Source organism: the organism of the source record quoted next, assembly GCF_019968985.1.
Source record: "MAG: Porospora cf. gigantea B chromosome Unknown PgB_NODE_266_length_24813_cov_122.661, whole genome shotgun sequence".
Taxonomy (NCBI): Eukaryota; Apicomplexa; class Conoidasida; order Eugregarinorida; family Porosporidae; genus Porospora; species Porospora cf. gigantea B.
In genome coordinates, this window is record NW_027178863.1 from 1 (window position 1) to 24,813 (window position 24,813).

At 53.0% G+C, this 24,813-nt stretch overlaps 14 protein-coding genes across 20 annotated transcripts; 8 read left to right on the forward strand and 6 right to left on the reverse strand.

The window, feature by feature from the left end:
- Window positions 1–785: 785 nt before the first annotated feature.
- KVP17_004590 (uncharacterized protein) lies at window positions 786–3,759 on the reverse strand (the record flags this gene model as incomplete). Of its 3 annotated transcripts, XM_068522898.1 has the most annotated exons (2): window positions 786–3,491; window positions 3,520–3,759. In XM_068522898.1, the coding sequence occupies 2 exons, from the start codon at window positions 3,757–3,759 to the stop codon at window positions 786–788; spliced, it is 2,946 nt and encodes a 981-aa protein (XP_068376171.1). The 3 variants fall into 3 exon arrangements, with proteins under 3 accessions (XP_068376171.1, XP_068376172.1, XP_068376173.1); XM_068522899.1 differs by lacking the exon at window positions 3,520–3,759 and having other exon boundaries at window positions 786–3,380; XM_068522900.1 differs by having other exon boundaries at window positions 3,406–3,759.
- A 160-nt stretch (window positions 3,760–3,919) lies between these two features.
- Window positions 3,920–4,312, forward strand: KVP17_004582 (uncharacterized protein; the record flags this gene model as incomplete). Its single annotated transcript, XM_068522886.1, has 1 exon — window positions 3,920–4,312. One exon carries the CDS (start codon window positions 3,920–3,922, stop codon window positions 4,310–4,312), a length of 393 nt encoding a protein of 130 aa, XP_068376160.1.
- Window positions 4,313–4,434: 122 nt separating this feature from the next.
- KVP17_004585 (uncharacterized protein) lies at window positions 4,435–5,424 on the forward strand (the record flags this gene model as incomplete). Its single annotated transcript, XM_068522892.1, has 1 exon — window positions 4,435–5,424. The coding sequence occupies one exon, from the start codon at window positions 4,435–4,437 to the stop codon at window positions 5,422–5,424; it is 990 nt and encodes a 329-aa protein (XP_068376166.1).
- Window positions 5,425–6,120: 696 nt separating this feature from the next.
- On the forward strand, window positions 6,121–6,393 carry KVP17_004586 (uncharacterized protein; the record flags this gene model as incomplete). Its single annotated transcript, XM_068522893.1, has 1 exon — window positions 6,121–6,393. One exon carries the CDS (start codon window positions 6,121–6,123, stop codon window positions 6,391–6,393), a length of 273 nt encoding a protein of 90 aa, XP_068376167.1.
- Window positions 6,394–6,503: 110 nt separating this feature from the next.
- On the forward strand, window positions 6,504–7,256 carry KVP17_004589 (uncharacterized protein; the record flags this gene model as incomplete). The annotated part of the gene is made up of 1 exon (XM_068522897.1): window positions 6,504–7,256. The coding sequence occupies one exon, from the start codon at window positions 6,504–6,506 to the stop codon at window positions 7,254–7,256; it is 753 nt and encodes a 250-aa protein (XP_068376170.1).
- A 203-nt stretch (window positions 7,257–7,459) lies between these two features.
- Window positions 7,460–8,257, forward strand: KVP17_004591 (uncharacterized protein; the record flags this gene model as incomplete). Its single annotated transcript, XM_068522901.1, has 1 exon — window positions 7,460–8,257. The coding sequence occupies one exon, from the start codon at window positions 7,460–7,462 to the stop codon at window positions 8,255–8,257; it is 798 nt and encodes a 265-aa protein (XP_068376174.1).
- A 360-nt stretch (window positions 8,258–8,617) lies between these two features.
- KVP17_004588 (uncharacterized protein) lies at window positions 8,618–9,031 on the reverse strand (the record flags this gene model as incomplete). Its single annotated transcript, XM_068522895.1, has 1 exon — window positions 8,618–9,031. The coding sequence occupies one exon, from the start codon at window positions 9,029–9,031 to the stop codon at window positions 8,618–8,620; it is 414 nt and encodes a 137-aa protein (XP_068376169.1).
- Window positions 9,032–9,148: 117 nt separating this feature from the next.
- On the reverse strand, window positions 9,149–9,574 carry KVP17_004584 (uncharacterized protein; the record flags this gene model as incomplete). Its single annotated transcript, XM_068522891.1, has 1 exon — window positions 9,149–9,574. The coding sequence occupies one exon, from the start codon at window positions 9,572–9,574 to the stop codon at window positions 9,149–9,151; it is 426 nt and encodes a 141-aa protein (XP_068376165.1).
- Window positions 9,575–9,634: 60 nt separating this feature from the next.
- Window positions 9,635–10,735, reverse strand: KVP17_004592 (uncharacterized protein; the record flags this gene model as incomplete). Of its 2 annotated transcripts, none has more annotated exons than XM_068522902.1 (1): window positions 9,635–10,735. In XM_068522902.1, the coding sequence occupies one exon, from the start codon at window positions 10,733–10,735 to the stop codon at window positions 9,635–9,637; it is 1,101 nt and encodes a 366-aa protein (XP_068376175.1). The 2 variants fall into 2 exon arrangements, with proteins under 2 accessions (XP_068376175.1, XP_068376176.1); XM_068522903.1 differs by having other exon boundaries at window positions 9,635–10,651.
- Window positions 10,736–10,749: 14 nt separating this feature from the next.
- KVP17_005347 (uncharacterized protein) lies at window positions 10,750–11,282 on the forward strand (the record flags this gene model as incomplete). The annotated part of the gene is made up of 2 exons (XM_068515156.1): window positions 10,750–11,006; window positions 11,033–11,282. 2 exons carry the CDS (start codon window positions 10,750–10,752, stop codon window positions 11,280–11,282), a joined length of 507 nt encoding a protein of 168 aa, XP_068376179.1.
- A 23-nt stretch (window positions 11,283–11,305) lies between these two features.
- Window positions 11,306–13,195, reverse strand: KVP17_005346 (uncharacterized protein; the record flags this gene model as incomplete). The annotated part of the gene is made up of 1 exon (XM_068515155.1): window positions 11,306–13,195. The coding sequence occupies one exon, from the start codon at window positions 13,193–13,195 to the stop codon at window positions 11,306–11,308; it is 1,890 nt and encodes a 629-aa protein (XP_068376178.1).
- Window positions 13,038–20,826, forward strand: KVP17_004583 (uncharacterized protein; the record flags this gene model as incomplete). Of its 4 annotated transcripts, XM_068522887.1 has the most annotated exons (6): window positions 13,592–15,586; window positions 15,649–16,954; window positions 16,983–17,123; window positions 17,152–18,423; window positions 18,450–20,320; window positions 20,350–20,826. In XM_068522887.1, the coding sequence occupies 6 exons, from the start codon at window positions 13,592–13,594 to the stop codon at window positions 20,824–20,826; spliced, it is 7,062 nt and encodes a 2,353-aa protein (XP_068376161.1). The 4 variants fall into 4 exon arrangements, with proteins under 4 accessions (XP_068376162.1, XP_068376161.1, XP_068376163.1 ...); XM_068522888.1 differs by lacking the exons at window positions 16,983–17,123; window positions 17,152–18,423; window positions 18,450–20,320; window positions 20,350–20,826 and adding an exon at window positions 13,038–13,365 and having other exon boundaries at window positions 13,446–15,664; XM_068522889.1 differs by lacking the exons at window positions 13,592–15,586; window positions 15,649–16,954; window positions 16,983–17,123 and having other exon boundaries at window positions 17,298–18,423; window positions 18,450–20,377.
- A 30-nt stretch (window positions 20,827–20,856) lies between these two features.
- KVP17_004593 (uncharacterized protein) lies at window positions 20,857–21,198 on the forward strand (the record flags this gene model as incomplete). The annotated part of the gene is made up of 1 exon (XM_068522904.1): window positions 20,857–21,198. One exon carries the CDS (start codon window positions 20,857–20,859, stop codon window positions 21,196–21,198), a length of 342 nt encoding a protein of 113 aa, XP_068376177.1.
- Window positions 21,199–21,416: 218 nt separating this feature from the next.
- Window positions 21,417–23,048, reverse strand: KVP17_004587 (uncharacterized protein; the record flags this gene model as incomplete). Its single annotated transcript, XM_068522894.1, has 1 exon — window positions 21,417–23,048. The coding sequence occupies one exon, from the start codon at window positions 23,046–23,048 to the stop codon at window positions 21,417–21,419; it is 1,632 nt and encodes a 543-aa protein (XP_068376168.1).
- Between the last annotated feature and the right edge of the window lie 1,765 nt (window positions 23,049–24,813).

Genomic DNA, 24,813 nt, shown 5'->3' on the forward strand with positions numbered 1-24,813 from the left:
GAAGTCACTGTCGGCAAGGTTGGAGGAATCGGGAAGGTGGAACCGTCAGGAAGGACTGTGGTGCCGCCTCCAGGAATCGTAGGGCCAGGTTCAACAGTGGTGCCTCCTCCAGGAATCGTAGGTTCAACAGTGGTACCGCCTCCAGGAATTGTGGGGGGAGAAGGAAGTGTAGGAGCTGTTGGAAAGACGAAACTCGCCGTAGTTGAGGTGGATCCACCTCCAATTGTGCTGGTTGTAGTTACAGGAGATGGAAGTGTAGGAATGGTGAATGTTGGAAAGTCGGGAGTCGGCGGTATTGGACCCAACGTTGATTCGTCAGTGGGAAGGGGTCCCGTACCGGTTGTCGTGGTTCCAGAAGTCACTGTCGGCAAGGTTGGAGGAATCGGGAAGGTGCTGGCCTCAGTGGGATACATGAACGTCGTTGTCGTTGCAGCTTCAGTAGTGGTGAGATCACTACAGGATAAATCCTGCTGTAACGAATGTTAGTGTCGTCCACACTGGCACCCACCTCTTCCACGTCGAGCACTATCCAAGCATCCTGCACAGCGTCGCAAGTAGCCTCCACAGGGATGAGGTCGCGGAAAGAGACCATCTGCGACAAATGAAGTTGAGGGAGCGGAGAGAGATGCGATAAGTATCTTCAGTTCACCTGACTGCCCCACGACTGTGCTAATAATACAGTCAGAAATGACGCGTGTATCATCCAATATTCAGAGTAAAAAAACGGGGTTAACACATTATCATCTGAGTTGGTCAACAAGAGTCGTTCCTGTCATTAGAGGATGTTAGGTCTTCCGGGCCTTTTTTCTGGATTCACTGGACGTCCGAGTTCGCCGTTTTCTCGAAAACTTCTCGATGGCATCCGTCAGCGATGCGAATTCCCCATCTTCATAAGCTTGAGCCGCCCTCATCAGCACCGCATCACTGCACGACTCGTAGGCAGCCAGGTCGTCCCGTTTGGGGCCCCTGGAGGCCCGGTTTCCGCGCTCCACCGGCGACTCCTCCACCTCCTCCCTCGCCGTGAGCCAGGACGGGGGCACTTCCTCCAACGTCATAAGTCGCCCAGCCTTCACGAGGAGGTCGTGATTGAGGTCCTCTGGAGGATGACTTGAAGGCATGCTCGCGTTCGACGCGCTGAAGCTGGACACGCTGCTGGTCGGTTCTACGATTCCCAAATCCGCATCCATCTGGTTGAACAGATCCTCCTCCTCTTCAGACCTGGCGAGGTAGCGGTTCAGTTCTGCTGGGCAGGTAGACTGCGTATCAGACATGTTCCCGCTGGAAGCATTCAGCTGGAGGACCGATCTCAGATGCGATTCATGGGCAGCGAAGTCGACGTTGTCCTTGAACTGTCCTGCCTGAATGACTTTCTCATCCACATTCAACTTCAGGGAGGCTCGCCGGACGATGGACTCCTCAACACTTGACTGGGTCACCAGTCGGAAAACACGAACTTCTCTCTTCTGCCCCATGCGGTGTGCGCGAGCTTGGGCTTGCAAATCCTGATGCGGGTTCCAGTCTGAGTCGAACAGGATGACAGTGTCAGCCGCCTGGAGGTTGAGGCCCAGACCGCCAGCCCGGGTTGACAACAGGAAGAACTTTACGGGGTCATCGGGTTGATTGAACAAGGCCATAGACTCCGACCTCGAGTCTACATTCATGGAGCCGTCGAGTCTGTAGAAATCTAGGCCCATGAAGGACATCAGGTCACCAAGGATATCTAGAAGCTGAGTCATCTGACTGAACAACAATGTTTTATGCCCGCTTCTCTTTAGTTTTGGTAGCATCCTGGCGAGGACCTCAAACTTGGAGGACACACGGTACAGGTTCTCATTTATGTAGTACTCCTCTGTAAACAGGTAGGGGTGGTTGACAATCTTTCGAAGTTGCATGACGGTGTTGTTGGTTGAGGCCACAGCTTTGTTGTCCTCACTTTGAACTGTAAACTTCCGAACCATATGATCATAGCCGATGCGCTGCCAGTGTGTAAGGGGCAGGCGGATCACATATTCGCGTTTCTCAGGCAAGTCACCGAGGACTTCTGATTTGACCCGCCGAAGGAGGAATGGTCTCAACACCGTGTGTAACCGGTTTATGACAAGGAACTGCTCTTCCTCAGACAACTGCAGCGCTTCCTTCTCCTCAACCGCCGTCGCAGGAGGTAAGTCGTCGAACGGCTTGTCAAACCACCTGTTGAAGTCCTCCGCCGAGGAAAAGACTTCAGGTAGAATAAAATTCAGCAGGGCCCAGAGCTCCTTGAGCGAGTTCTGCAGTGGAGTTCCAGTCAACAGAAGCCGATTCGACGCTTTGTACTGCTGGCTGGAAATCGTTGAGTGGAATTTGGATGCAGCGTTTTTCATTCGGTGGCCTTCATCCACTATGATGAAGACGTAGGTTCCTCCAAGGACGTTTTTCTCCCGCATTACGTAATCGTAGGTCGTCAATAGCACGTCGAATCGCTGCTCACGCACAACGCGAGCCGCGGCCATTCGCTCATCTTTGGTGCCTTTGTAGGCCACAACTCGCACGGTGGGGCAAAATCGCGCTAGTTCGTTGATCCAGTTGGTTATCGTAGAAAGCGGCACTACCACCATGTGAGGGCCAGGGACGCCCTTCACCTCCCGCAGATAGGCAATGAGAGCCACGGTCTGGACGGTCTTTCCGAGGCCCATTTCGTCCGCTAGGATCCCTGACAAGTGGTTGTTGAACAAAGACACAAGGAAGTTGAGGCCACTCAACTGGTAAGGCATCAAGTCTCCGTTTACGAAGCACGCAGGCTGAAACGTGTCCTCCGTCATGCAGTGCACCGCTGAGTAGTAGTCCTTGTGAATCTGGATGTCGTCGTCATGGCCACCCAGAAACTGTCTCGAGCGCTTTTTCTGGGACTGCACTCGCTTTGTAATGGTTAACAGGTAGCGGTCGGTCTGGTTAAGCAGCTCAACGAGGCGCTCATTCTTCGTCTCACGGATCATCTTTACGTACTCCTCCAGATTATTGCTTCGCAGGGCCCTCAATCGCTCCTTGCGAGCTGCATCCGCCTTGCGTTGTCGCTCCAAGTCTAAAGCCAGCTTCGACTGGACACAAGCAGCGGCCAAGGCCAAGGCGGCGGCCCTCTTGTCCGTCGCCTGCTTCTGGAAGGACGCATGTGCTTCGGCGACTTCCTCTAGCACCAGTGCCATCTTGAACGTCTTGACCTGAACGTCAAGGGATTCAGACCCAGCATGCCATTGTCGCATGCGACGAGCGACACGGATCATGGTTTGCACTACCTCCGCGTGACACGCTCTATCCTGGCCCATTCGGGAGACAATCTCATTATTCACAGCGGCGTGGCCAGTTAGGCGCTTGGGGAACACCTTAAAATGCCTGGGTTCTGGCATTTGGCCCACCAATGTTGGCAACAAGTCAGATACAGGAAACTTTCTCACTTGTTGCCGAATTCCGGCCTGATATGCCCTCATCTCCGTCAACCGGGCCTTCAAACAAAATCGCTGCGTGTCTAGCCAGAGAATGACTCACATCACTGCCCCACATCTCCTCCGCCACCGCCTTTAGAGAGCGTCTATCACGGCGAGTTTTCCCAGGCCTACCCAGCAGCTTACGTGACCGGAGAACTGACGCCTCGATATGCTCAGGGACCTCATGGGTTAGCCGCCGCAACTTTCGACAAAACTTAAGTGTGGCAGTTTCCAACTGCGGTCTCGCCTCAGAGGATTTCCTCAGAAGGATCTGTGTTGCTTCCGCCAAGCCATCCTCCATGCGCGAAAAACCTAAAAATACCTGCGGCAAACGCCGGCAAACTATCACGAACCACAAACGGGATTCTTCACTGAGCTTTAAATGCTATCATCATTTGTGGGTTGCAGAGGAATTCAACTAGAAATTCATTCAATCATCACTTGGCGCGCGTTGGGCAGAGATGAGATCGCATTTCTGGAGGAAGCCTAGACAGGACCAGTCAGAATGTGCTGAGCGTTTCGTCCAGACTGAGGATTATTTCGTCCCTACATTGGGAAAACGGCATCTGATAGAGATTGATCCTCGGATCATGATCCGAAATGGTGAGGTAGTGCGATCTCTCGATGACTCCGGCCTGCATCTTATTCTGGAAACGGCCCAGGAGAAGCACTGCAAGCCATCAGACCTCTTTCGCAACATAGAACCCTTTAAGCCTCTGCATTACGATTTGGATACAGAGGCTCACATCCTAGCTGAAGTAACTGAGCAAGTGCGAGTTCTAAAAGTCAACTCGTGGGGCAAATCTGGATCGTTTTCGAGTTACAACTCGGCCATGGAGCCAATTGATGAGTGAGATATCTAAGACGTTTTCCGTTGTATTATTGGTTAATTTTATGCGTACGTGACTGATAAAATCGCATGACTGATAAAAAACGCTTGGCTGATATTCGCTTGACTGAAATAGCATAATACGTTATGAAAGCGGTGGCATTCAATGAGTTCGGTGACGTGAACGTCTTGCGTGAAGTGGACATGCCAGTCCCAAAGGCTGCAGGCTCTGACATCCTTGTAAAGATATGGGCGAGCGGAGTCAATCCTATCGATTACAAGATGCGTACTGTCAACATGGGCATCTTCTCGGGAGAGAAGGTACTCGGATACGATGGCGTAGGTCAAGTTATCGAGGCGGGAGAAGACGTGGTTGGGGTGCAGGTGGGAGACGAGGTGATGTTCGCTGGTGACTGGACTCGGAATGGAACAAATGCCGAGTACTGCTTGGTCGACCATCGACTTGTCGGGCCTAAGCCAAAATCCCTCACCGCCCCGCAAGCTGCCTCCTTGCCGCTGGTGGTGATCACAGCTTGGGAGGGGATTGTAGAGTGCATGCACGTGGGCGAAGAGGACAAAGGGAAGTGGCTGTTGGCACTTCCCGGCGCTGGAGGCGTTGGATCTATGGTCATTCAGCTTGCGAAGCTGTTTGGTCTGCGTGTTGTGGCTACAGCTTCGAGAGACATCACAGTGAAGTGGTGCGAAACCCTGGGCGCTGACCACGTCATCAACCACAAGTCGCCGCTAAAAGAGCAGCTGACGGCTCTGGGGATCACCGGCGTGGACTACATCTTCAACGCCTTCCCCCTAGAGAACAACTACGCCCAATATGTGGACATTCTCCTCCCCTTAGGTCACATTGTTAACATTGACAGTGCTGGAGCGTTGGATCAACTGCCGCTGTTTTTGAAACGAGCCTCACTCTCTCACGAATTGATGTTTGCCAGACCTCAGTACGGCGTTCAACCGGAGAAACAAGGCGCCATCCTCCGCAAAGTGGCCGCACTCGTCGATGACGGCAAGATAAAACCGATTACTACACGAGAGATGCCGTTCTCTCTCGAGGGAGTCAAGGACGCACACCTTCACATGCTGTCGCGGAATGCGTGCGGGAAAACGGTGCTATGCATGCCCTGATGAAAAGAGTGGCCCCGAAAAAAGGAGCAGCCCTTAAGAGCCCTAAAGAGTGTGGGACAGTTTAACCAAAAATCCATTTTGCTTGATGATCTCTTGTGTAGATGATCTCCTATACAATAAATCCGTGCGTTATATTTCATTTCTAAGGCATATGTTTTTTGATGGGAGGCTATCACCGACTTTCAGGTCGGATACTGGCTTCTGGTCCCTCATTATTGCTGCGTTTCTCTGAAGCCTGCCTGGGCCACGATCCAAACAGAATGTCCAGGCTGCTTTACCCGCATCTTCGAGCACCACACGTTAGCAACCATTTTCGACGTGGTAGTCGTCATTGGCGGGGCAGCAGATGACAGAGCTCTGAAAATATTCCTGCGCTTTTTTAATAAGGTGGCTCAGGAATTTGAGTTGCTGGACACTCAAGGGAGGCTGGCTGTGGTGTTCCTGCTTCCCTGGTCGGCCAAGAAATTCCTACCCATCGGCTTACTCGCCTGCTCGAGGGTCGCGAGAAAGTTCCTCTGGTTGGGTTCTCTTTGCCGTCTGCACTTGGTTAAAACCCGCAGCCGGAGACATGTCCTTTGTCTTCACGTCCGATCGAGTTCCCTTGACGATACACACTCCCTAGCCAGACAGCTGTTTAACAACTTAACTGCACAGTGCGGACTGATTCCTCGGGACTTTGGGCTCCTTGATCACGACATGTTAGGAAGTTCTGTGATTCTGTTGTCTCACAAACAAACGGAACTCGTGAAGGCGTGGCAGCCGGAATTCTCCGACAACGTGACCATCGAGCTGGAAAAGGAGCCGAATGCTCTGGCTATACTAACGGGAGCAATCTCCAGTCGCATTGAATTCTTGCAACGTATCATCAATGCGGAGCCGGTAGAAGGATGTCTGAGGATGCTACTGGTACAAGAAAACGACTTGGGATTCCAAATCACGTCAGTAAATAATTTCTTCAGTATTTTTTAAATATTAATCTCCCTTTCATTAATGACTGGGCCTAAATCGCTCTTCTTTGACGTCAGTAGATTGGTCTCACGCTTGCTAGACGTCTCGAAGAGGCGATCTCCGATGCTAACATGGCTGCCTCCACGGAGATGTGTGCCCCTCTACCAGCTGAACGCTTGTCGAGCTTCGGTCTAGCATCTACCCTGGACACCGTTTGTTTAAGAGGCAAGAGAAGACCCATTTTGAAGGCTGCCATGGTCCTCATGGTGCAGGAGGCCGAGTACGTAGAGAATGCCTGCGTACATTTAACCAAGCGGCGACGAATAGGCGAGCGCAAACCGCCAACTGAATCCCAACAGGCAACCCCAGTTCCCCTCGCGGTTGAAAATGGGGGACCGCAGTTTAGCGCCATATGGGATGGAGCCCAGCTGCAAGTGGCCGCCCTGGAGGTTATGTCGGCAGTCTGCGCCCCAGAAGCGGCCTCGGAGGTGACTCGGTCGACACGGCCAGGGATGTCGAGCCAGCAGCGGTCTACGGCTCCTGCATCGCCGAGGGCGTCGTCTCTTGACTTTCAGAGGGCCTCTTTTGAATCATCGTCTGTCGGTTTTCCTGAGATCCGAGGCGTCTCTGACGACGAGGTGCCTCAAGGCGAAGAGATTCCCGCCATCCCAAGCCCCTCTAGCGTCGCCAGCCCTGTCACCACTCTTCAAACTGCTCATTCGGCAAGACGGTTTGCAAACCGACTCAGCAACGCGAATCACGTAACGCGGAGCATCGAAAACGTAAACTCACCCTGCGAGGCTGCTGCACTTCCTGTTTTTACATTTGACCTGCAGTCCGAAGCCGATGAGCTTCTCCACGCGTTTTCGATGATCATTGATTGAGTGAACGACCAATTGGGCTGCGTTGTTGGTGGCTAGAGTTGGAAGCTAGGTGGCCGATTCCAACAGCTGTTTTACAGTTTTGTAAAGGAGGCTAACGACCTTCATTTTAGGATGAATGATGTTCGCTCGTGTGCTGTCACAGGACGTATGATTATTCTTATGAATCATGGCGCACACAAACCGCATGAAATCCCAGAATAATAATGTATCTCCGCGAGCACGACCTCTCTGTCAACTCCTATCAGCTGCGCACGCTAGTAGGGGTCATCTTCGGACCCCCTCCGATGCCGCCGCCCCCTCCAATGATGATGAATGCGAGCGCAACAATGATGAATGCGAGTGCTACAATGATGAATGCGAGTGAAACAGAGATGCTGTCATCGCGAACTCCGATGCTGCCTGCTTCTGTGTCGCTGCGCATTCCCACAACTTCGAAAGTCTCACCGACTGTGGATACATTCGCGGACCTAACCCCTAATGGAACCACTGCGGTGACTAAAGCTGTGGATACATTGACGGATCTCCTAACCACCCATAATGAGACAATGGTGAACTCTTCGAATCCTGAAGTCTCCGCTGCGGTGACTGAAGCTGTGGGTTCATTCACGGATCTCCTAACCACCCATAATGGGACAATGGCGAACTTCTTGACTCCCGAAGTCTCCACTGCGGTGACTGAAGCTGCGGGTACCGTCAAGGATCTCCTAACCACCCATAATGGGACGACGGCGAACTTCTTCACTTCGGACATTACCTCAATGGCATCCAAAGCTGCAAAGGAGTTTACTAGGTACGCTGTCAAACCGACAATTCCTACTGAACCGGGCCCTCCCCAGGGAATGTCGATTGAACACATCCTAGCCATATGCGTTGCGGTCCTCTTGTTGATGGGCGTTTCCATTGGCTACGGGTGTTACTCTTACCAGAAGCGTCGTCGCGCCGCCCAGACAGAGGTTATCCAGATGGAACCTATCTCCACTGACCCGAATGCCAATGTGTAATGCGTGCGTGACTCCTTAATCATTAATGATCAATGTTACTACTAGCGTCGTAATGCCCACAGACACCAAATCACGCTCCGCCAAGGCGGCCATGCTCATACTCGTCGTCCCCTCCAATGGGTTTCTAAGGCCAAGCACCAGAGTTCACCCCACGGGAAACTAAGGCGCTTCTGGGGAGTGTCGCCGTGGCGGTATGCGCACTACTGACTGCAGACTAGGGTGGAGGGCGTCTCGAGCTGTTGATGACAGGTGGCGTGAGAATTGTGAGAAACGTGATACCATTCATCGCTTTAACATTCAGTAGGCCCATTCGTTTGCTTCAGAAAATTGTTCTTGATAGGTGATCATGCAGGACCACGCCTAGGGCAGGCGGGTGTAGTGTCTTAGCTCTTGGTCCTCTTGGCGATGACGTCCCTTCACGACGCTATACCCCCCGCCTATCAGCAACACGAGGATTATGACGGCCAAGAGGATGCCGCCGACAGCGAACTCCCATGAATCATCATCAATGGGGATGGGGCTGGTGCAGTTGTTGGGAGCGAAGGTGGTGCCGTTCCCAGTCGGCAGCGTCATGCCAGTTTGCCTGCTTGCATTTCCCAGCTGGGTGAATGTGTCTTGGATGTAGCCAGAGACGTTCGTGGCCAATTTCTCCGTTTCCTTCGTGCCTGTCTCCACCAGTGCCTCAGTGAGACGCTGCAGTTGGTGGGGGCCCACCAGAGTAGCAGCTAGAGATACGAATAGACAGGTCTGGTCCTTTGTTTTGATCAGGTGCATTGGAAATCTGTCAATAAACGATTTCATGTTTGTACGTATGAATATACGTGTAGTCGCGCTATTGGGAACGTTATTTCAGACTTGCAGATTGAACGGAAAAGCATTCTGCTGCAACTTTTACGGATGCGTGTATGACTCAGGCGTGTACTCAACCAGGTGCTCTTGCTGGCCATTAGGAGTGCGACGACCTCGCCTCGCCAGAAACACTCCACCAGCTAGGCACAAGGCGATCAGAATGAAGATCATGACGGTGGCTGCGAAACCGACGCCTCCGTCGTCATTATCTGAGGGACCTTTACTGAGAGGAGCGAGAGTGGTGCCGTTCCCAGTCGGCAGCGTCATGCCAGTTTGCCTGCTTGCATTTCCCAGCTGGGTGAATGTGTCTTGGATGTAGCCAGAGACTTTCGTAGCCAATTTCTCCGTTTCCTTCGTGCCTGTCTCCACCACTGCCTCTGTGAGACGCTGCAGTTGGTGGGGGCCCACCAGAGTAGCGGCTAGAGATACGAACAGACAGGTCTTGTCCTTTGTTTTGGTCAGGTGCATAGAGAATCTGAGAATATCTAATTTCACTCTCGGTCTTGTGCATGAGTATCATAGAGTACATCAGTGTGCCAGACTTGTCAGTTCGGCCTGTGGGAACAGCTGCTTGATGTTAGCTGGTTGCACACATGGGGAGGTCCCATGGAAATCCACAGCACGCAACGGCATTCGCAGTAGCTTCAAATCCTCAAGGGTAACCGTCTTCAGGCCATGTAGACTTAGCCATCGAAGGTCCGAGCATCCCGACAGCTCACGGATGAACTGCCCCTCAGACTCAACCACCCAAGTCAAGTTCAAGCTCCTTAACGATTTGGCTGCCTGTAGAAAACGTCTCAAGTCATCGTCCCGCACTCGGGAGCCGGTCAAGTCGAGATGTTCACACAAGGTAAGATTAGGCAGTTTCTTGAACCCCTGGTGCTGCACATGTTGGTTGGCGTAAAAGCGGAAGAACGATAACGTCGTACACGTCTCCAGTACTTGGGAGAGCCCCACTTCAGACACAGCATCCAGCCGTGTGAGATCCATACTTGCGAGATTGCGAAATCGGCTGCAAACGGTGGCCAACACTCCGTCATCCACTCCCGGGCACCCGACTAAACTCAGCTCTCGCAGCTGCTTACTCGGAATGCTAGACAATATGCGATTGAAGGCCTCGGGCGTGAGTTTGGGGATCCAAAAAATGCGCAGGCCTTCTAATCCTAGCAGGGCAGGCTCCAGGAACGCATCACCATCAATGAAGCGGCATCCATCCACAGCCAGCCGCTTCAGGCAGGGGAACTTCGAGAGCGTGTGCAAGTCGGAGTTTCTCAGCTGCGAAAGGAACGAAAACGTTAGACACGTGATACGGTATCTCGTGAGGGAGCACGTCTGAAGGAAGGACATGAGCTGCCCCACAGGCAGATATCCCACAGTCGGCTCGTCCAACACAACTTCTGAGAAGAGAACGTCACCCAGAGTGGGGGCCACACTTCCGGCTCGCCATTTCACTTCGAATGGGCGCAGGGTGTCTAGAGGGCTTGAGTTCCCCGGAAATTCGAGCGACGCTTGAAGGGCGCGTCTAATTGTCTTGCTTATGCCCATTAATGTCGGCACATCACGTAGTGGGTGGAGTGATGTCAGGAGAGTGCGAGCTATCTCAGGCGTCTGAAGCAGAACGCCTATCATCTATTGTAGGATTAATGCAACCTGTATTCTCGATCACTCGGAAGCTCGAGGGGGGCCTGCTGGGCCTCTTCCTACTGTACAGCCTCACTATGGGTGCGTGCATGCCAGTCGCTGTTGAGCCGGCACGTATCTTGGAGAGGGCGCCCATCGTGGCAGGGTTGCTGGGCTATATGGCGTCAGGAGCGTACCGGTGTGCAAATTTCTTTGCGGCCCTTGACTCTCGTGGAAGTTCGTTGTCATCGGCGTTCCTCGCGGCCACAGTCGCAGTCTCGTAGGTTCCGGAGGTACTCCAAACAGCCTTCTTCTTGCTGCAGACGCTTTTGCGCTGGGGCAGGCACTTCAGGTGATCTTCCTCTCTGACGAGAGCTTACTTGTATGCCTCGGGATTATTATCTTCTCGGTTGCGCTTGGATACTTCTCTTCGGAGTCCTGCTGTTTTGGGTTTTCCTTCTTGTTCGACCACGGTCTCATGCGCAAATGTCTGCGGCGGAAGAATTTGCCGGTCACCTTCCTCGCTCAAGCAGTGCAGTGTTTGAAGTGCATTTAATATTCATAAACTCCTCTGCATACTCACTTCTCCTGTGGTAACTGCTCTTGAACCGCGACCAAGAAGTCGCCAATCGCGGATGGCGCCCAGTACCTAGCACGTACCCCGTGCAAAAACTGGCAGTGCCCGCCTGCGGGCGTCATACCAATCACGACGTTGTCCTTATGGTGCGAAGACAGCGCGTTGTAGGCTGCGAAAAGGCAAACCGGATCATCGGCGGCGTGCAGAAAAAGGGCAGGGATGGTGATGTTGTCCAGAAAAAGAGAGGCGGAATTCCGGGCGTAGTACTCAGGCACACCATCATACTTGTGAAGGAGGCGAGTCAATCGGTCGTCGAATTGGACCAGCGTCTTCGAAGCGCATGCGAAGTCCAAGTCGACTTCGAAGGCGTTTTTTCGACTACCCATTGCATTTACCGTCTGCTGACATGCTACCAGCTCATCTGCAGTCAGCTTCGTGGGACCTGACTGGTCTCTGCACTTGTGCACTGTAGCCCAACTCGTCCAGTACTGTCGTAAGAGATCTGTCAGCGTTGCGGTCATAGCCTCTGCGTACTTTCCATACATCGAACGGTGGAGGTGCCTACTGGCCGCATGCAGGTCCATTGGACAGCTAATCGACACAAAACCCCTGATTGGATTAGGCAACGGCTGATCGTCGGAGTTTCCACGACGGTAGGGTCCCCGCCTGCCCTCGCCCAGGTACTTGGTAAAGATGTTGGCACCCATACTGAAACCCACCCCCAATAGAGGAGTCCGATGTGGCACGTGCAGCCGGATGTGACCGATGACCTCATCTAAATCGTCGGTGGAGCCTCCGCAAGACAGCGTAGAGAGGCCTTTCAACTGCACCCCAGGCCATCCCTTCAGAGTGACTACCGCGGAAGTCATGCCTCTGAACGCGGCTAACTCCAAGCATGCAGTGCGAATGTAGTAGTCGTCCGCCGAAGAGCCCATGCCAGGAAGGATAACTACGACAGCTTGGCACGGGTGCTCCCACGCGCTGGTCCCATCAGGAACGGGCACGTAGTGGGACGCATACGGTCCAATACAGCATCGCTCGCCATAGACAGCTTCCCACAGTGCGTAGCAGAGGCATAGCACTGTCTCGAAGGCATATTCCGCCGCGTTCCACAATGACAGGTACACCCGCGCGCCTCTACCCAGCAGTCGAACACCCCTCCAGGAGGCCCGTTCCGTCTCCCTCTCAAGTCGCACGCCGTCTGCGATCTGCAGCGCCTCCACCAAGCTTTCGTGGTCGAAGATGTCCACTGCCATAGAGGCGCCGACCTGCTCTCGCCGGTAAGTCATGCACTCCACAACCGTCCAGTAGTCATCAGCCAATGCGTCGGTTGTCGTCAGGCGAGGAATCAGCCTTTTGCGGTACCTCGAAAGCCGTCGTTGACTTCGATGTCGCCGCATAGCGTCAAGGATGAAGCCGAGTATGATCGTGAGATGCCCGTTCAACCCCAAGATGAACGGTCTGTACCGATTCCATGCGAAGGGGCTTCGTTTAAGTAGTTGAGCAGTAAATGAGTCTGGCTTACGATTAGCCATCTCAGTCACTAGACTACCTGGGATGAGGGCTTGGCCGAATATGGCGTTGGCAGCGTGAAGGCTCTTTCCCGCCTCGTGGCTCTTGACGAAGAAAAATAGTAGGGGTCCGCAAAGGCAAACACGGTGGTAGACGAAAACCAGTGCCAAGGCAGCTCCCAACGCCTTAACGACAACCATCAGTGTTTTTACGCAATTCATCATGTCTAGTTGGATGCGACGGCTCCGCGACCGAACGTCCAGCCGCTCGTCACTAGTTTGGAACAAGCACCTCGAGGTCAACGCTGTCCGACCTCCCAACACTCGAAGTGTACAGCACAACGCCATGACCACAAGTTTGTACAGCACCACCACGTTCATCCCAAAGAATCTGTGGCATCAGCTACGACGGTTGCCGAACCTCTGGCTGATGGGGGTCCTAATTATCCGACTGGTCGTCTTCTTTCTCGGCAAGTACAACGAACGACTGGGTAACATCCTGCTGAGTTTTCTTCCTGTGTTTTTGACTGTCGTCTCCACAGCAATATGCGGTGAGAAAATTTTATCGATTTCTGAGTGCCAATTGATTAAAAAAAGATTATGTAGGAGTATCTAAATAATTTGTTTTCAGATCAATTCTTTGACTCTCGTCGTCGGCAGTTCGATGCAGTTCTTAATCAGCGCTACGTTAGCGTCGTGAAGCCCGGAAAGAATCGTAGCTTGAAGCTGGTGCATCAATCGAGACTGAACGTGGGCGAGGTTATACGTTTGAGCCGTATGGAGGAAGTTCCTGCTGATATGATCCTGTTCTCCACCAGCATGCCCAATGGGGTCGCGAAGATTAATGTACGCAGTCTGACGGGCGACTCCGCTTCTGTATCAAAGCAGGCGGTTCGCAAAACGAGAGATGTGATTCAACTCAACTTGGTGTCCAAGATCAAGGGACTTCTCACGTTCGAGTCATCAGTGAGCGACGTCAACATCATGAAGACCTCGAATCACATGTTTACTGGGCGTCTGCACCTCAAGGGCCACCCCCGACCGAGTAACTTGAATACGAACAACTTCATACCGGCCGGCAGCGTAATCGTGTCCCCCGACTGGATTTACGGGGTGGTTGTGCACACACGATGCAACCGCCCATGCGAACGGCGGGGACGAGGCCCAAACAGACTCTTTACATCCAATCACATTCGGAGCAGAGAGAACTTGGCGGTGCTTGCGCTCTTCATACTCGCCACCGTCGTGTCGAGCACACTGCTCCTGGGGTGTTGGGAGGCCTGGAGCGTAGCCAGAATTAAGGAGGACGCGCCTTCGTTGTTTGGAAAACTGCTGTACGACAATGAAATGGATGTCGTACTCACCGCGACCTACACTCTCTTCCTGCTGTGGTCCCTTTGGTGTCCGTACGTACAAATTGGAAGCAGCGTGGCGGCGGTGGTGTACTCCCTGACCTTGGAGGCGGATCCGACCTTGAAGAACCTGGGGGATGTCGACGACGTAGAGACCAGACAGAGATGCATCGTCAAGACAGTGACCAACCTTCCAGATCTCTGTGTTTCCGACATCGTCTTCGCTTCCAAGTGCGGTACGCTAACCAAGTCACAAAAGTTGACCTTTCGCGCTTGTAGTGTGGCGGGCTGGGTCTACGGGGACATTTTCTCCAACCAGTTTATTGACGATGAGAACGACATGGAGATCAGCACCACGCGCGACGTTCGATTTCAGATGTCTAGTCAGCTTCCCAGTGAAAGCCGAACTGCAGGCGAAGTCAGTGAGCTCGAGCACGAATCCGGAACCGACGACGCTGACATAACCTCCTGGTTGACGCATAAGGACAGTTGTCTCCTCGAATCCTGCGAATCTGATTGTTCCTACCCGGACAACGCTGACGTCGACATCACGTCGTGGACATCGGACTTCTCGGGTCCGATGTCACTCCGAAGCGTCGACGACTCGGATGCGCGCGACTCGCCCGCCGCCATTCCCCGCCCAGCAATGATACCATACTCACGCACACGAAGGTCTAGCCTGTGGTCTATCTCCAGCCTTCAGGGCAATCAGGCAACTCGCGCTTCTCCGGCTGCTGGGGATGAGGACCCAAATCCCCCTGAGCCGACAACCGAAAATTGGCCCCCTCGGCCAGAACGTCGAGCGAGCCTCAGTGTGTTCAGCTGCCTGGACTTCGAAAGCTCGGACGAGTCCCTCGACTCGTGCCCCGCTGTTACACTGCACACCGTCTCGGATGTTTGCCAATTCCGGGACCCCGATTTCTACATGCATTGGCGCACGGGCACCGCCTGGCGTCGAAACAAGATAGACGAGTTCGTCTTCGCGATGGCGGTGTGCAATGACTGCCGGCCGTATGTCGAATTAGCCGGCGTATCGGCAGCCGTTCGCAAGGCGGTGGACGACGCAAGCCGTTGGAGAACTCGCATACGAACGGAGTCTCACAACCTGAACGCCATCCGTTATCTGGCCCCGTCCCGAGAGGAGGAGAGCATGGTTATGACTGCCAGCTTCTTTGGACTTACCCTGGTGTCCCGCAGTCCAACTCACCTCACTCTTTGCCACGAGGGAGAAATGACCAACTACTCTGTTATCGCCTCGTTTCCATACACACCGAAACGTCAAAGAGGCGCAATTTGCGTCCAGCGAAAGGGAGAAATGGGCGCCACTCTCTTCGTCCGAGGACATCCTGCCCAGCTTGCGGAGAGACTCTGCACGAGTCACGATTCAAAGGAGCACATGATATATTCAATCTCACCTCACGTAAGCGCTTTGTCTCGCCTCCTTTCATATGTTTGCAGCATATTGCTCGAGCAACTACTCAGGGATGTCGTGCAGTGATGTTCTGTAAGAAAGAACTGTCTTTCGTGGAAACCGAGAGCTACCGTATGCGAGTGGCTGATGAGTCGACGTCAAACCAAGAAAAGACGAACTACAGCAGTGAGCTGGAGTCGAACCTTCAATACCTTGGTCTCGCATTCCTTGAGGACGACATCGACGATAACAGTTCTGACCTCATACGATTCTTCCGTGATACGAAAAAGCAGGTCTGGTTGACGAGTGGAGACAGTATGGACCACTGCCTGACCGCCGCCTACGGCGCGCAACTCCTTGAGCCTACGGCGCACGTCTGGAGAGTCGCACTCTTTACTCACAGCGGTGTGCAGCAAACGCTGACCAAGCTGGTAAAGCAGATGTCCATAAACGTCTTCAGTGAAGCCTCCCGCCAGGCCATCGCCATCAGCGGGCACGACGCAGCTCTGTGCATGGGGAACGAGGGCACGGAGGCGCTTCTGTTGTATTTGCTCTCCATGACAGAGGTGGTCATTGCCTACGATTTCCCTCCTTCCCTACGAGCGGACATCGTTCGAGCTGTCCACGAGAACGTACATCGACGACCCGTAACGTTAGCTATCGGTCAGGGCGCCGGGGACGTCCCCATGCTGGTAGAGGCGGACATTGGTATCGCGATTTCGCAACCCGCCGCCGTTTTTGCACCGAAACTCGCAAGTCTGGATTCCCACTTCGAATCTTGTGTGTTCTGGACTCCCGGTTCAAGCGCCTCCCCTATCGTGGACCCTGACTCCAGCCAACTGAGGGATCCCAACCTCCGCTATCGCCTCAATGCAGAGGCGCTGCAAGTCGCCGATATGGTAGTACCAAACACCGATTGTATAACGACCATCATTAAGAAGTACTCACTCCCCTGCCGAATGACCTCCACAGTGCTGCTCCACTACACGCTCTTCATGGCGGGGGCCGTCACCATGCCCCACGTGGTGATCGTATCTCGGAACACCTTCTTGCCAGACATGGAGATTGGCCGCCTTTGCAACTTCCCTAACATGCTGAACGTGCTCTTCCAGCCAGCCATCTTTTTCTTCTGCTACAAGAACATTATGCCCAAACCGCTGTCGCCAGTCAGGTATGCGTTTCTCCTTAATTCGATTCGAACGAAAGGATTAAATTCAGTCTGGTCGCTTCTGGGAACGCACCTTCAAGGAGTTCTCTTTGGCTCTCTGGTGGCAGGTGTCACGTTGTCCTCGGAAACCACTACCAATTGCTGGGGCAAGTACTACGCTCTCTCCTTCCTCACCGTCAGCGCTGGATTCTTCTTTGTTCTGATGTCACGTGAGGTTGGGGCCCGTTTAGAATGCAGTTCCGCGCATCACCTCAGTGACTTCAGCAGTGCTGCTCCTTGGGGCTGTTGTGGTCATTTTCACCTTCATTTGGATTGCCGACAGCGGAGCCTCAGCGCTTATTCTGAATCAAGCGGAGTTTCTCTATTCCTGGGAGACCTGTAAGACGCCAGCCCTGCACTAATACAGACGTGTTGGTCCTCGTTTCTTGGGGCTCTCTATTGATATTCACTCGGTTTTTTCGAGGGGGCTTTTGGGAGTTATCGGCCCTGTTGAGAAAGGCCTACGACCCTGAGGTGGCAATCCCCGACTATCTGTGCTTTAACCCGCCGGAGATGCACTTGGATCTTCCTGACGGACGAACGGTCTCGTGGGGAAGGAAAGCAGGTCTGAGTTTCAGTCACGAGACTCCAGACGACAGTGTGCTGAACTCTGATATCAGCGAGCCCCCTCCTGAGGAGAGGCCCGAGGAGACAACAGTTGCATTTTCCGGCGCATCTGAGGCCCTGATTCACCCACTTACGCTGCGTTTCCGCGACACCCACCTCGAAAGTGCCTACGAGACCTCGAAAAACGACTGGATCCTGCCCCACAGGCGACGGCTGGTGCTCATGCTAGTGGTAGCCGGATTCATGATCGTGCTCACCTCCGGATATGGCGTCTTGGCGATGTGCATGGCACTCAACTCTGGCTTTAGCAACCGCACAATGGAGTGCAGTGCGGTGGCCTCCACGAATAAACTCTGCAGTACATTCTCCCTCGTGGATGTGTGTGGACAATGCGTGTCCACCAGCGTGGTCATCGTCGTAATGCTGCCCTGCATTTGCCCTGTTCTCCTACTGATCGGCTCCACAATGGATTTTATGTGGCGATCTGAAGCCCTGTTCGAGATCTACGTTGCAACGTATTTCTTCCTTCGGCAGGTCACTTTTTTTTTCATGTTAGATCCGGGTATAGCTGATGTGCCCATCTACTGCATCATCGTCTTCATCCTCATTCGAGTCCCGTTCAAGCGAGCTGTGGTCCTGTTCGCTGTCTACGGATCAGTGAACTTGGCAAGGTACATATGGGCGGCGTCCTACTATGACGCTTGCATGGACAACCTGGTCCACAAAGACGCCCTCCGGAATTATTGTCCCAGCTTCGTTGTCGCTGACTTGATCTCCACAGGCTCGTACCTTTGCGACTATAGTCTCATGTTCCATAAGATGAGCGCGTCGAATCTGTTCTACTACATACCACTGATGGTTGGCGTATCTTTTTTCACCAGTCTGGTCGGTTTTCAGGTGGAACTGCATCAAAGGAAAGCGTTCCTCTTGAATGTGCAAGCGGATACAATCCAACGGCAGCAGAAGGAGATCCTCACATCCCTCTTGCCCGACTTCGTCGTTAAAAAAATGATTGAGTCTGCATTCAATCTATCAGGAATGGGCTTTTTCCCCGCAGAGGACCGCGGGAAAGGTGAGGAACGGGATGCTGACACACAGTCAGCGTGATCTTTGTGGACGTTTACGAATTCCAGGCTCTAGTGGCCGGGTTAGATGCCGCGAGCCTCGTCAGGGTCCTAGACCAATTGTTTTTGGTTTTCGATGGGCTGTCCAGGTTGCACAAGTGCGCAAAGGTGGAGACAGTCTTCGAAACCTACCTGGCCGCTGCGGGGCTGCACGAACCCCACGAGGCCCATATGCATAGCGTCAAGGATGACGCTTTGGACGCGCTCCGGTTCAGCGTGGCTGCAATTTTCGGCGCGAATACAGTGGAGTACGAAGCCGGCTCCGAGGACGACGTAGTGCCCAGCGGGCTGCTCTCCAGCCATGAATCTAAGCGCAACCCGTTGTCCAACAGTCTGGTGGGTGGAAGACGGAAGTACACAATGCGTGTAAAGGTCGGCATTCACACTGGACGAGTCATCAGCGGCGTTGTCGGCGCGAAGAAACCGCAATACGTGCTGGTTGGTGACACAGTGAACACAGCGTCAAGGATGAAGACGCTGGGCGAGGTCTCTACCGTCCATATCAGTGCGGACACTCATCAACTCGTGGCGTCGGAGAGGTCATTCATTTGGGAGGAGCGCCAGTGCTTCGTCAAGGGGAGAGGCTACATGAACACCTACCTCCTACTCAGGGTTCTTGACCAGCCACCTGACAGCCTGCTTTCAGAGGAGGACATCCAATCGTATTCCCTTTCGTCAGCCATCAGGGAGACTGACGAGGACTCTATCTCCGCGGAGCGCACCTGTGATCTCGATGAGAGGCAGCACCGCTACTGCCTAGAGTCGTTCGCAGCATTTCTGCAGCGGCTGTTCCGGAGCACGGCGGATGGGACTGACAAGGCTTTGCAGTCTAAGACACAGCGCCTGCTCAACTTTCAGGATCGACGCCAGGAGGCTCTCTTTGTCCAGAACTTCTTCTTGTCGGATTCCAATATTCGACATGTGGAGTACACACTCAACATCTATGTGATCTCTGTTGTCGTCTCCTCGTTCGCCTACTTGACCGTTCGTCGCGACGGAGAGACCGAGCTCTTCAAGTTATCCCAAGACAAAGTTCTCCAGATCTTCAGCATCATTTTGGCTGTCAGTAAGAACTTGGGGGCTAATGATGACACAGCCTTTCTCGAGCTAGTGCTTCTACACTACCGGGGAACGTTCTTCAAGTCGCTCCACCACTTGACATGGCTGTTCTTCTTCATGAACGTGACGTTTCTGGCCGTGGCGTGCCTGTTCGTTCTCCTTCGATCGTGGGCGTACATCGACTTGGCAACCCACATGACGGTGGCCATTCCATGGCTTTACATGGACTCCACTCAGCTGTCATTCTTCGTCACGCTATTCCACCACAATCCTAGCGTGCGATACCAACAAGTGATCTTCTTCGACATCGCGCTGCTCGCAATACTGTTCGTCTCTCAAATTTCGCACAACAACGAATTGAACTACGCTTCCTACGTCTCCTTCATCGACCTTCCCGTCCTGGTTTGTTGCAACCTCTTCTCGACTTGGTACCGGGAGTACACTCAACGGAAGACATTTTTCATCAAAGAAACGATGGCCGTCAACGAGAAGAGGATTCAACAGGTGCTGCTGGATCAGCTGCCTGCTCGTCTCGTTCAGGACTACAGAAATGGTCAGCTGAAGCTGGCCTACGTCCACACCGAAACCACATTCCTCTTCTCCGACATCGTCGGCTTTACCGGATGGGCAAAGAGCGTTGACGCTGAGAAAGTCGTGGACATGCTGCAAGTTCTCTACACGAGGTTCGACAACGACACCACCAAACTTGGGATCTACAAGGTATGCACAATAGGAGACGCCTACGTTGCCGTGACCGAGATGCCTGTACCCGGAGAAAACTTCAACGTGAGTCACCCGAGCGTCCTTAACGGCAGCCATACGACGGCGCCAACGCCATTCTAGAGCTCTGCTGGCACATGAAGAAAAGCATTAGACAAGTAGCTCAGGCCAACAAGATTCCCAACCTGAGCATGCGGATCGGATTGCACTACGGTTCCTGCTTCGGAGGGATTATCGGAAGTGGCAGATTCAGGTACGATGTATGGGGCGTGGACGTTCTAACAGGCAACCTTATGGAGTCTAACGGAACCCCAGGTGAGAAGTCCTGCTCGGAATCGTTCAAAGACTTCTTACACGAGCATCCCGATCAAATAGATCGGAATATTGCTGACCAACGCTTCTACTTCAAGGTGAGTTTGCCGCAGCCAACGAATCAGCCTCACGTCGCAGTAAACGTGGTGACCCACGACGTCCAATCTTTTATCCTAAAGGACTGGTCATTTGACTCAATGCCAGCCGAACACAGGGCTTTGCTGAACCAGAAGGATGGAACAACTACCAGAAGGTTTTAGAATCAATGCCGGTGATTATTGGTGTATATTATGGTAACTTACCCTAAGCACACAGTATACTCTGACAAGTATGCTGACTCAAAATTCGAGTACCGGCACGTCATCCTCCAGCGGGAACAAGCTGCGAAGGCCAAGTCCAAGATGTCAAAGAAACGGGACAACCTTCTGTCAGAGACGGAGTGGCGAGATCTCGGGATTCAGCAGTCCGCAGGCTGGATGCACTACATGGTTCACGCCCCTGAGCCCCATGTCATGTTGTTCAGGCGGCCTCTCGGGTGTGACCCGTTGACTGGCCGACCCCCGGCAGAGTGGAGTCCCCCCACGGACGACAGAGGAAGGGGTCCACTGCCGCCAGGGTATCAACGTAGGTAGATGCGCGAAACGCGCGTTACAAAAGACCTTAAAAAAAGATACGAAATGCCATTGCTTTCGAATTTCAGCGTTTTCTGAATTTTTTCGCATTCTTTTATTCGAATTGACGGAAAAATTGAACGTATTGTAGAACTTTTTTTCGAACCATCATAGAAAATATATAATACATTGTTGAAGCTCCAACAGAAAGGACCTGTAAAGGTCTCTGAAACGGTCTTTTACGCAGCGGACGGCGAGTAGAACCCGAATGAGAACACAGCAGCGGCGGTCGTGGCGGTTAAAATGAGCGTGGAGAGCCATGACAGCATTATCTGCAAAAGGAGCTTAACGTTGACAGCCTGCCAGTTTACCAAGCCGTTGCAGTTACGCTTGAGTTTTGGATTGTCAGAGTGGAAGTCAAGGGCGCCCACGGCGACTGTGGAACCGACCTGACAATGAGTCGTTGATAGCGGAATGCCCATGAAGGACCCTATGACCATGACTGTTGCCATGCCGGTCTCTATTGAGAAGCCACGCGCAGGCGTGATCTTTGCTAGCTTGACACCTACAGCAACGAGTACGTTGACGCCAAGGAAGGCCAAGCCGAGCCCGATCCCAAGCCCGCCCATCATGAGAATCCACGATGGCGTCGCAACTTTCTCCTCAAAGGCCCCAGATTTGTAAACGCCGTAGATAGTAGAGAAGGGTGCTGTCGCATTAGCAACGTCGTTGGCACCGTGCACCAGGCAGCTCACAATTGCCGACAGAATCTGTAAAAAGCTGAAGAAACACTCGGTTCTTGGATCAAACTGTTCCGCGGCAGACCACATCTTGTTGATGTCGTCGTCGTCGTCTACGGCTGCGTGGACATCGGTAAACCACGGCATCTTGTACCACTTGAGTCGCACCTTTTGTTGACAGGCTACCGGAGCTTCCGAGAAGTCTGACATGAGAGTAACGTCGCTGCTAGAGGTCATTTCAGGTTTATCGGTGGCGTGAAGGGCTTCATCTGTGAAAGTCAACTTTTCGGGGTTGCTCACAGAACTCGATTCGATGTCGACACTTGCGTCGTAGGCACGGATTAGTCGCCTAGCATACCAGTACGCAGCCGGGGCCAATATCAGCGTCAGCCCCGCCGCGATTGCGACGCCATAGGCGAATGCAAGTCCGTAGTGTGCGGATACCCATTTGCTGAGTATACAAGGAGCGAGGACCTCGGTTCCATTGTCAGTGGATTGCTCGCAAGCAGATGGGAATGAGACGGGATTCTTGATGATGAAGAACATGGTGAAAACAAAGAGCAGTGCGAATACCAGAAACCACAAAACTCGATAGCCGATTTTCACGGGATCCGGTTGCCGAAGGATGCCCTTTCGAGTCGCAGCGAAGATGGTTCCGCCAGCAACGGCAGCCAAGAGGGGTGACGTGAACCAGGAGGCAATAACGGTACCAACATATGTCCAGTTGACATTCTTCGGCCCAGTAGCCAACCCAACTCCTATTAGTGAACCGACCACGGATTGGGTGGTGGAAACGGGTAGACCTTTGACAGATGCTAATATCAACCAGATTGCAGCAGTGATTAGGGCAGTCAGGTTAGCATACATGAGTACGGCAGGGGAGTCTTTGAACGAGTCGAAATTGATCACTCCTTTTCGGACAGAGTCCGTCACAGACGCCCCGAACAGAAAGGCCCCCATGAATTCGAATATGAACGCGAGGATGACGGCTACCCAAAGCCTGATGGCCTTGGAACCAACGGAGGAGCCGAAGTTGTTCGCCACATCGTTGGCGCCGATCCCGAAAGCCATCACGAAGCACGCCAGGCCTCCTAGAATCACTATCCACCCAAAAGAGGTGGGGTCTTGCATTGTGTTTCTCAAATAGCGAATACCCACCTATAGCCGCGACGCCCCACTGCAATCGTGTGCAACAGCTTCTGCTAAATACAGCGAGTGGAACGCTGGCAGCAGTACTTCCGTCAATACAAATAAACTAACGAGTGGGGATCATGACGTTGCGCCCGCAAGTGCGACACCTTGAATGGGGGTCGTGAATCGGGCAACCATGGTGGACGTGACTGGGGTAGGCTCTGGGTGGTGGAAGCGTCCTCGCTACACGGGTCTCGCAGGCCTGCGCGCACTTTTCGACGCGCCGATTGCACTGGGCGAATCCGTCCTCTAATGTGGCCCCACATGTGAGCATTGCGTTGTCGCAGGCCACGCCACATGCGTCGCACGTCTTGAGGCAGGCATCCACGCCTGTGGCGTAGCAGGAATCCAGTCCGGTCCCAACGACTGAACAGCCTCGCACCATCCCGTTCCATGTCGTTTCGCAAAGGTTGCCAAGGAGACTGAATGGTGCGCCTAAACACTTTAAACCGCTGTCAAGGCATCTGTCCAGGTCTAGTGCGGGTGCAGGACGGGAGATAGGGCGGCATTGAGGGCAATGCACCGGAGATATTGCCTGGTGGCAAGTACACTGCAACGGGTATTGCCCTCCCTGACTAGGATACGCTTGGGGGTAGCCTTGAGATGGCGGAGGGTACACGTGATGCTGCGGGTAAACACCGTGATTGGGGTATCCACCAGATCCAGGATTCACTATTATGAACTTGGGTTGCTTCCGACGATGACGTCTCGATGAGACAGATGATGACGTGGCAGCTGAGGGCATGAGTGAGGTTTATCCCCGAAATTGATAATTTCTACTAAGAGACAGTGAGACAGCAGGCTTCAGATAGTATCCAGTGTGATTGTTCCGGAACTCAGATGTGAAGGTGCCTGAGGAAAACATCAAAGAATATTATATTATTAAAAAAATGAAGATTAGTCAGCAAATCTATTTTTGTGTACCCACATCTTCAAACCAAGAGCGGAGGACAAAGGCCTCCGCTATCAAACTGTCCATCTCGTCTTCCGTCCACTGCTGTGTGGGAAGGTCCTGAAGGTACAGCATCATCGACTGGAAGTCCTTCATACAAAGCAGATGCGTTCGCCATCGTTGGAGGAACGCTGGATGCGAATGAGAATTCGAGAAGAGCGTGGGCAAGAATATGAACAGGTATGCAGAACGCCAATAAATACTCACCGCAGGTAACGTAGGTGTGGAAGATTGCCACACTCTCGATTCCATCAGCGATGTATGTGTCCCAAAGTCTTATAGCGCAACGCCACGGCAGCTCGCGACTAAAAATACAGTTGAACCAGCGGAAGGTGACATGGATTAACTCGAACCTGTAGTTCGCCAGATGAGAGAAAAGTTCAGCTGCAAGGGGTGACAAACCTCACCTCAGGGGAGACGACGACAGAACAGGGTCATGATACCAAGAATACAAGCTCACCATCCACTCTTTCCAAGAGATCCCCAAGGCGAGCGGTGGCTTCCATTATACCTGGCTGCTCCGGCAGGTAGAATGATTGAAGGTGACTGAGTGCCGTAGTGAACGCGAAGAAGACATCTGCTTCTATTTGTTGCAGGTCTTCAATGGGAATCTGGAACGACATAAAAACACCTTACACCTAAGAATAAAAAATAAACAGAACTGGTTAAAATCAATACCTTGTCAATGTCTCCCACGGTTTCAGTGAACACGATAAAAAAGATGGCCAACAAGTCGTTCTGCCCCTGAACGTA